At 44.8% G+C, this 10,389-nt stretch overlaps 1 protein-coding gene across 1 annotated transcript in view; it reads left to right on the top strand.

Moving 5' to 3' along the window:
• Positions 1–10,055, top strand: part of zfhx4 (zinc finger homeobox 4) — a 70,664-nt gene extending 60,609 nt beyond the window's left edge. The window contains 4 exon segments of the mRNA XM_055150798.1: positions 91–4,037; positions 4,039–4,514; positions 4,516–5,402; positions 5,878–10,055. Of these exon segments, the coding sequence (XP_055006773.1) occupies positions 91–4,037; positions 4,039–4,514; positions 4,516–5,402; positions 5,878–7,373 (6,806 nt within the window). The 3' untranslated portion in view covers positions 7,374–10,055.
• The last annotated feature ends 334 nt before the right edge of the window (positions 10,056–10,389 follow it).

A 10,389-nucleotide genomic window follows, 5' to 3' on the forward strand; every position in this document is an offset into this window, starting at 1 on the left:
GTATATAAATATTTTTATTTTTGATTTAATTATTAATATTGTCTAGTGTTCATTAAGTAACAGTTTATTGTTTTTTTGTTTTCCTTTTAGGAAACATTTTGAAGGAAGAACCATCTGCACAGGACAAAAATGAAATGGAAGTGCAATGTGAAGAACTTAAGCCTCCAAAGGAAGCCTCTGAGGCCCCAGACTGGAGCAAAGGCAGTAATGTTGGACACGAGAAGTCCTCAGACGTCTTACAAGATCATCTAACTGAGCTCCAGAGGCTCCAGCAGCAGCAACAGCAGCTGTCAGTGTCTGATCGACATGTCTACAAGTATCGATGTAACCACTGCAGTCTGGCCTTCAAGACCATGCAGAAGCTTCAGATACATTCCCAATACCACGCTATCCGAGCAGCCACTATGTGCAGCCTGTGCCAGCGCAGCTTTAGGACATTCCTGGCCCTTCGGAAGCATTTAGAGAACGGGCATCCTGAACTAACTGAAGCTGAGGTGCAGCAGCTAGTTGGAAACTTGCCAATAAATGGAGACATCACTGAGAGTGAGGTCAGAGCTTTAGAGGAGGCCCAAGCCTTTGAACACGACTTAGACAAAGATGATGAACTAGACCAAGAAGAAAAGCCCAGTCCCACTGGCAGTGACAGTGGCTCACTGCTGGACGACATGGGAGCAGAACCAAAACGAACTCTGCCATTCAGAAAAGGGCCCAACTTCACTATGGAGAAGTTTTTAGATCCATCCCGGCCTTACAAATGCACTGTATGCAAAGAGTCCTTTACCCAAAAGAACATTCTGCTGGTTCACTATAATTCAGTGTCCCATTTGCATAAACTAAAGAAAGTACTTCAAGAAGCTTCAAGCCCTGTCCCCCAAGAGACCAGCAGCAGCATTGATAACAAACCATACAAATGCAATATCTGCAATGTTGCTTATAGCCAAAGTTCAACGCTTGAAATCCACATGAGGTCAGTTCTTCACCAGACCAAAGCCAGAACTGCCAAAAGTGAAGGAAACAGCAGCAACAGTGGCTCTAGTGGTACGGCTCCTGCAAAGAGCCCAGCGCCCAGTACACAGGGGAACAATAATAGCTCAGAAACCGCTAGGAGTGGCACACCTTCAGCTAACAAAGAGAATGCTGTGGAATCCAAAGAAGGGAACAGCAGCAACACAAAACAGGCCACGACCTCTGATCATGTCTCCGCTCAAAGCAGCAGCCACCAGTCTGCCCAGGCCTCCACCCAGCTCCAACTCCAACTTCAGCACGAGCTCCAACAGCAGGCTGCCTTCTTCCAGCCGCAATTCCTCAACCCAGCATTCTTCCCCCATTTCCCCATGACTCCAGAGGCACTACTGCAATTCCAGCAGCCCCAGTTCCTGTTCCCATTCTACATCCCAGGGGCAGAGTTTAACCTCAGTCCGGAGCTAGCCCTGCACTCAGCGGCTGCATTTGGGATGCCGGGTCTCACTGGGTCATTTCTAGAGGATCTGAAACAACAAATGCAGCAGCAGCACCAGCTTCAACAGGCCCAAGCCCAACAGCAAGCCCAGCAACAGCAGCAGCAAGCCTCTCAGTCCCAGAAAAACCAGCAGAGCCTTAAACCCAAAACTGAGTCCAGTGCTATATCTGTATCTGATGTTCAAATGTCCCGAGAGGCCGAAGAGCAGCTCGAAAAGCAAGAGAGTAAAGCAAAATTAGAAAATGGAGATGACAACAAAGAAAATAAAGATCTAAAAAAGTCCAAGTTTTCAGAGCCACTTATCCCTCCACCACGCATAGTGTCAGGAGCAAGGGGCAACGCGGCCAAGGCGCTGCTGGAGAACTTTGGATTTGAACTAGTGATCCAATATAATGAAAACAGACAGAAGATTCAAAAGAAAAACAAAGAAGGAATGGAGCAAGTAGAAATAAGCACAGACAAGCTGGAGTGTGGCATGTGTGGCAAGCTCTTTTCCAACATGCTGATTCTGAAAAGCCACCAGGAGCACGTTCACAGCCAATTCTTCCCCTACGGCGAACTGGAAAAGTTTGCCCAGCAGTACAGAGAGGCCTACGACAAGCTTTACCCCATAAACCCTGCTTCTCCCGAGACTCCTCCGCCCCCTCCACCGCCTCCTCCTCCACCGCCAGCCCCTGCCCCAGTGACCACCCCTCAGCCCCCCTCCACATCCATGCCCAAGCCCCAAACCCCGGCACCTCCGCCTGCTGCTGCCCCACACCAGAGCACACATCAGCCTGCCCACCAGACAGCCCCAACCCAGCCTCCTCCACCCCCTCCCCCACCAGCCGCCCCTCCCGCACCTCCCCAAGTGCAGCTGCCTGTCCCGCTAGACCTGCCTCTCTTCCCCCCTCTCATGATGCAGTCAGTTCAGCACCCAGGCCTGCCCCCACAACTGGCTCTGCAACTGCCTGGTATGGACTCTCTATCCACAGACTTGACTCAGCTCTGCCAGCAACAATTGGCTCTCGATCCCAACTTTCTGCGCCAATCCCAGTTTAAGAGGCCGCGCACACGTATCACTGACGACCAGCTGAAAATTCTCAGAGCCAACTTTGATATTAACAATTCCCCCAATGAGGAACAAATCCAAGAGATGTCTGAAAAATCTGGCCTGCCACAAAAAGTTATAAAGCACTGGTTCCGTAACACGCTATTCAAAGAAAGGCAGCGTAGTAAAGACTCGCCTTATAATTTCAATATTCCTCCTATCACCACACTTGAAGATATTAGAATGGAACCCCAAGTTAGTGCTCTTGATTATAGAACAGACCCAACTATTAACAAGAGATCCTCCAGAACAAGATTCACTGATTACCAACTGAGAGTGCTCCAAGATTTCTTTGACACAAATGCCTATCCAAAAGATGATGAGATCGAGCAGCTGTCTACTGTCCTAAACCTCCCCACCAGAGTCATTGTGGTTTGGTTCCAGAACGCTCGTCAAAAAGCCCGCAAGAGCTACGAAAACCAGGCCGACGCAAAAGACAGTGAGAAGAAAGAGCTAACAAATGAGCGCTACATCAGAACTAGCAACATGCAGTACCAGTGTAAAAAATGTAACATCGTGTTCCCAAGAATATTTGATCTCATTACTCACCAGAAAAAGCAATGCTACAAAGACGAAGATGAAGATACAAATGATGATTCTCACTGTGACGATTATAATGACTCTTATGATTTAAGTCTGCCCAGTAAAATCTATTCAGAGTCATCCAGGCTACAGCATGGGACGGCCACCAGCTCTGGTTCCAGCTCTCCCACTCTGGCCTCCCCTCACACAAGCGTGGGCAAAATTTCACCCAAGCCAGAGCCAATCGGTCTTGAAATTGAACCCAAACAAACTGAGAATGCCCCCTCACCTGTGATCAAGTCCCTCCCCGAACCAAGACCATCCAAAGCCTGCACCCCTCAGCCTCCCCCTCAAAAAGCCACGCAGCCCCCCATGTCAAGACCGCACTCTCAGCCCCAAGCAGCCTCTGTAGCCTCCAGTCCTCTCTCCATGGCTCTCTCCACACTCACCAACAGCCTGCCACACCAAATGCTGCAGTATCAATGTGAACAATGTAAAATCGCTTTCCCAACAGTGGAGTTATGGCAAGAGCACCAGCACATGCATTTCCTGGCTGCCCAAAATCAATTCCTGCATTCTCAGTTTCTGGAAAGACCCATTGACATGCCCTATATGATATTTGACCCCAACAACCCGCTCATGGCCAGTCACCTGCTCTCTGGAGGTCTAACCCAAATCCCCTCACAGAGTAGCGCTAGCCTAGCATCGGCCGGGGGCATGAAAAGAAAAATGGATGACAAGGATGAGTCTACAAATGATAAAGATGGTGGAAACAGCAGCGAAGAACAACACAGAGATAAAAGACTGCGCACCACAATAACACCAGAGCAATTGGAGATACTTTATGATAAATACCTACTCGACTCCAACCCTACACGCAAAATGTTGGACCATATTGCACGAGAGGTGGGCCTGAAAAAGAGGGTGGTGCAGGTGTGGTTCCAAAATACCCGAGCCAGAGAAAGAAAAGGGCCAGTTCAGAGCCATTGGACCCTCCCAGTCACACAAGAAATGCCCCTTCTGTAGAGCCCTCTTCAAAGCTAAATCTGCTTTAGACAGCCACATAAGGTCCAGACATTGGCACGAGGCTAAACAAGCAGGCTTTAGTTTGCCCCCCAGCCCGATGATGAATCAAGACAATGACAGAGGGGAAAGTCCAAACAAGTATTCTTTTTTTGACTGTCCACCACTGCCAACTAAGAGTGAGCAAAACGACTATGATCTGCCTGCTGCTTCCTCTACCCCCATGAAACCAACTGAAGCCCAGGTAAAAAACTTCTTAAGCCCTTCATCCTTAAAAGCTGAAAACTGTGATGAAACTGAAGGGCCTAATATGAATTCAGCAGAGACTTCATCATATGACCTGAAAATGGACTTTGATGAGACCTCGTCAATAAATACAGCCATTAGTGATGCTACAACAGGTGACGAAGCCAATAACAATGATAGAGAGCCTTACTACAAATGGTGGTGACAAGCTCAGTGATAATAAAAACAATCTCCTCACAAACTCTGATTGTTTAAATGACAGATTTCAGTTTAGCATGGTCAGCCCTGCCCTGAGCTTTTCTGGAAAAGACTGTGACTCTTACTTCAGCTCCAGAGATGACGACATGGAGGAAAACAATGACCAAAGTGAGTCATCCAGCCTAGCTGATCCAAGTTCACCAAGTCCGTTTGGTGCGTCTAACCCTTTTAAGTCTGGTAAAGGGAACAGTGGTGGGGACAGACCGGGACATAAACGCTTCAGGACACAGATGAGCAACCTGCAGCTCAAAGTCCTCAAAGCCTGTTTCAGTGACTACCGCACCCCCACAATGCAGGAGTGTGAGATGCTGGGCAACGAGATAGGACTCCCCAAACGTGTGGTGCAGGTGTGGTTCCAAAATGCCCGCGCTAAAGAAAAGAAATTCAAGATAAATATTGGAAAGCCCTTCATGATAAGTCAAGGCTCCCCAGAAGGCCCCAGACCAGAGTGTACTCTGTGTGGTGTGAAGTACACTGCACGCATGTCAGTGAGAGATCACATCTTCTCGAAGCAGCACATCGCCAAAGTGCAGGAAACCCTGGGCAACCAGGTGGACAGAGAAAAGGACTACCTAGCACCAACCACTGTCCGTCAGCTCATGGCCCAGCAAGAACTGGACCGACTGAAGAAAGCTGGAGAGGGTCTGATGCCCGGGCAGCAGCAGACTGCAGTGGACAACAACAATGCACTTCACGGCCTCAGCCTGCCCTCGGGCTACCCCGGGATATCAGGGCTCCCACCAGTGCTGCTCCCGGGGGTCAACGGGCCATCCTCACTCCCTGTGTTCCCTCCAAACACACCTGGTGAGTTAGTATGACAAAACGTCATAGTACATTGATAGATGCTTTATGAACTGAGCTTTACCATGCACTATTTATTTTGTTTTACTACTGTTTACTCTAAATCACAAGAGGGTTTTTTAAAACTCTTATTTTTAAAGCTATTTTAAATTTAGTGCATGCTTTCATCCTCAGAGTTGTATAGTCAGCTGGTCCAGAGATTTTTTACATACAAATGTATTTGATGGCTTTCATTTGTTGTGTTATTTTCCCAGTATTGTAGGTTTGGTATATTTAAAGCTATATTGAAAGATAAAATTGTTGTAAAGCGCATGTAACAGTTTTGATCCATAACAAAATCTAAATCAGACTTATTACCAATATTCAGCCAGTAACTAATGATTTATCTTAATCTTTATCTGAATACCAATGTCCTTAGTGATTTGGAATTGAATATCTAAATATTGAATATCTCCATATCTATGCCACTGTATTCCAGCTTTAGCGTCTCCCGGTGCTGGCATGCTTGGGTTCCCTACACCAGCCACCCCCTCTCCTGCCATGTCTCTGAGCACTACCCCAACCAAGACTCTTCTGCAGACTCCTCCTCCTCCACCTCCTCCTCCTCCTGTTCCCTCCACACCTTTGACAGTCAATCACACAGAGCAGCAAGGCAAGGACGCAGAGAGAGACAGCAGCAAGAAGCCAGGGGACAAGCCTGCGCAGACCAAGGCGAAGGACAGAGAGACAGAGAGCAGCCCACGCCCCAACACTCCCAGCACTAACAAGAAGAGAGAGAAGGCCCCTCACGCCGCGGGGAAACCAGGAAGTGAGATGGATGCCACACAGCTGCAGGCTCTGCAGAGCGCCATGGCTGCAGGTGACCCCAGCGCCTTCCTGGGGGGGCAGTTTCTGCCATACTTTCTCCCTGGATTTCCCAACTGCTTCACTCCTCAGCTGCCCAGAGGGGTCCAGGCCGGGGGCTATTTTCCCCCTCTCTGTGGAATGGAGAGCCTGTTCCCTTACGGCCCAGCGGCTGTCCCACAGGCGGCCATGTCAGCAGGCCTGTCCCAGACCGCCCTCCTGCAGCAGTACCAGCAGTACCAGCAGTCCCTCCAGGACTCACTGCAGAAGCAGCAGAAGCAGCTGGAGCAGAAACAGCAGAAACAACCGAGCACCACCAACTCTAACTTCAAACCAAAAGAAGTGTCAGAGGTGAAGGACGAACCCAACAAAGGCTCTTCAACAGAAAGCACAAAAGAAGAACCGAAAACCGAAACCAAAAGTTCCATGGATTTATCAGATACTTTTATCGTCCCGTCCGTCAAGCATGAGTTTATATGCAGAAAGTGCCAGATGATTTTTGCTGACGAAGATTCTGTGGTGCGTCATCAGAAGTCCTTCTGTTACTTCGGACATCCTTTTACCGACCCGCAAGAGACAGTGCTTCGTAAAGCGGTCAGCAACTACACGTGCGCTGCCTGCAACGTGGTTCTTAATGGGAAAGAAGCACTTGGCCAACATCTTCAGTCGAGCTTGCACAAAGAGAAAACAATCAAACAAGCAATGAGAAATGCCAAAGAGCATACTAGATTATTACCTCACACTGTCTGCTCCCCTACTCCTAACACCACATCTACCTCGCAGTCTGCAGCTTCTTCTAATAACACCTTTCCTCATCTCTCTCGCTTGTCCATGAAGTCCTGGCCAAATGTCCTGTTCCAGGCCACCACAGCCCGGAAAGCTGCTTCCTCCTCCTCCCCGTCTGCCTCCCCCCCTCCTCCCCTGTCCTCACCTTCAACGGTTACCTCAACTTCCTGCAGCACCTCAGGGGTTCCAACCTCACTACCCACCGAGAGTTGTTCAGATGAGTCTGACAATGAGCTAAGCCACAAGCTGGAAGACTTAGATAACGCGTTGGAAGTCAAGGCAAAGCAGGCCTCTGGCCTGGACGCCAGCTTCAGTAGTATAAGAATGGATATGTTCAGTGTGTAGGAGTGACAAAAGGATCCCTTGCTTAAAGAAAAAATAAGACTTTTTAAACTGCAGTTCCAAAGTTTCTCTTAACCCAAAAAAATTACAGTACCAAATGATTGACTCAGGATTGTTTTTCCCATATTGATATGCTGGCAAGATATTGATTGATTTTTGTTATGGACAGAACTGTTGCAGATGCTTGACTGAGCTTATATTGTATACAAAACATGGAGTAGGAAAAAATCCCACAAGTCCCTTGAGGGCTTGTTTCAAGCCAAAAACTCTCACGATAGCAAATTGCACCTCAGCTGGATTGTTTTCCAAATGCTAGCATGTACTGTATGGGATGACGATCCAGAACCCTCAAAGAGAATCTCTCTTAGTTTAGATAGGTGTAATTCAGTAGCTTTAAATTCTCAGGTCAGAACATAACATTTCTCATTTGTTAAAGCAGCAAAAGCCTGGGTACACTTGGCTTATAACCAAAACATGTCAAGCTTTATCGGACGCATTTCCTTGATGTGTATAGAGTACCAAGAGACAATATTACTGTTACAATGGACAATGTGCATATCCTTTTAGTTTTGCCCTACAAAGACAGTATGGTTTTGCCACTGAGGGAATTTGAATGGTGAACTTTATGTGTATGATGCCCCTGTGTTTGCCAGTTTGTATTCCAACAAGCTGTATCCTTAATTTCTTGTAGTATATACTAATCTGTGCCAACTCTTACCTTCTCACCTTACCTCTGCTCACGCCCTTTTCTCAAGAGGTAATAACTCTAGTTTTGATAGACTCTTGAATTATGTGAATATAACATTTTTCATTTGTGAATTGCTGTACTGTTACGGTACCTGCTTGTGTCTGGACTATAGTGCACTTATTTTGTTTGATTTGTCTTTTTATTATTGAGTAGGCCATTTGTTAATTTAATAGATTTTTGTTTATATGTCTGTATGTAAGTTTGTGTTTAATTATTATTTGTGTCTATTGCAGCAGCATATTGGTCCACATTTGTTACAAGATTGATGCCTAACAATCTAGAAACCTATTTAATAATTGGTGCATCCAAGAAAGCAGTACTGTATACTTGAAACTGTTAAGGTACAAGTTGGTCACGATGTTAAAATATGATCATGCTTTACATTTACAAATATGCTGCTTCAAAAGGAGGACAACAGCATTTGCGTTGTATATTCAGACATGTTCATGATGTAGTCCAAACAGTGTTACATCCATACGCTGCCATTAGGTTGACGTCCTCCCACCAATTCTCTGGGCACTTGATCTACACTTTTCAGTTTTCCACATTTAGTGATTTCAACATTGCTAAGTATTACCTTACAAGGTTTGCTGCTACTGTGTAATGTTTTTTTGCTTGCCATAAATTCTCTATACTTTGTGTCAGACAAAATCCTGATCCATTCATTGCTTTGCTTTGCTCTTTTCTGTTTCTTTTCTTTCTTTTATTTTACTGTGGAACTAAGAATGTGAAAGCTGTCAAAGGGTGTTCTGTTTTTTACGAATCACTTTCTAGTTTAGTAATTGAAACCAATGTGATTCATTCCAAAGTAACAGAAGGCTATTTGTATGAAAGAAAAGGCTTGTGAACAAAGAAAGCTAAGCTGTTGTACATATTTGTAGTTGGCTGTGCATGGTACAAATTTATTAATATGAAGAAATGCAAAAATGTATTGCTTTTGGTATTTCCTATTCTGAGATGAGCAAGTAGCATGTAATGCAACTGTTTGACAGGTTAAATCAAATCATGCTTAGTTATTGTTTCAAACAATGACATCAAATATCATTTCCGTATGTTTTATTATTGTATTTTTTATTTGACGCAAAATGCCAGTTTTATTTTTCTGTGTGAGCTTTCTAAATGTCATTATTTGGATTTTGAGTATTTTAACACTTTCTTTAATCCTGAAGACACTTTTTGATTGTGTTTCATAAGAGACATCCTGGCCTCCCAAGGTGCAATTCTGCCATTGTACAAACATGACTGTCCTGATCCCAAAGGCTTTCTCTACTCTGGCGTTTTGCCTTTCCCACTTTGTGGCTCAGCATTCAAAGACTGAACTGTCAGCTAGCATCATGTGCTAAGATGCTAGTGTCCGACAGTACGCTTTCCACACCAAGGACTGGTAAAAGCTAACAAACCAACAAAGAGGATGGTCCAACAATATACTGTACATAGATATTGCAACTGCACAGCAGCCAAAAAGAAAAAAAAAACTTTTTGAAAAAAAAAATGGATGGATTGTGTCATGTTTTATGGGGACAGCCTTCAAAAGGTTGAAAGTGGAATTGTTCTTCTGGATGTCAAAGGGATTTTCATGGCGCAATCATATCCTCCACAATATGTACTCTTCAACATCTGGGTTACATAGGAATGCACCCTGAGGTTTTAATAAGAAGAAGCCCCTATGGCTAAAACTTTAAATAAACTAAACCAAAAATGTTATTGATGTTTTATATATAGAGAGTAGTTGCATTAGTTTTTGTTACTGTACTGTTTGAGGTCTCAACTGTACCGTACCACGGTAATAACATGGTTTTGAAACCTTTTTTTATTTTGTCACAGACCTGTTGTCATAGTTGAAATGACGTTTATTGTAGATGGTATTTGAACAACTTCTGGAAATAGTTCATCAAGTATGTTTGTTGCTCATTGTTGTGATACATTAAAAACTGTATCTGCAAACCAGCTCGCGCTCATCCATCTTTGTTTGTGTTTGATGCAAACTTTTAATACTGAATGAAAGATCACTTGAGATAATACAGGCAGTCAGACAGATGATCTGATTATAAAACACTTCACAATAACTACATTTTATAATTACCAAAAGTTGGGAAACTGCACCTGTCACCTCTGATAAACACCAGAGTTTTCAAGCACTGTTATTGCTGTTTCTTGATAAGATTATGTAAAAACCATAAGAAAACAAAATATGAAAATTGGTTATTACCATGTACTTTGAAAAGTGCTACAACAAATGTGACTTTACATTTGTGATTATAATAATTCATT

The sequence above is a fragment of the Boleophthalmus pectinirostris genome, unplaced genomic scaffold, assembly GCF_026225935.1.
Source record: "Boleophthalmus pectinirostris isolate CB_2022bp ecotype Guang Dong unplaced genomic scaffold, ASM2622593v1 HiC_scaffold_15, whole genome shotgun sequence".
NCBI classification, from domain to species: domain Eukaryota; kingdom Metazoa; phylum Chordata; class Actinopteri; order Gobiiformes; family Gobiidae; genus Boleophthalmus; species Boleophthalmus pectinirostris.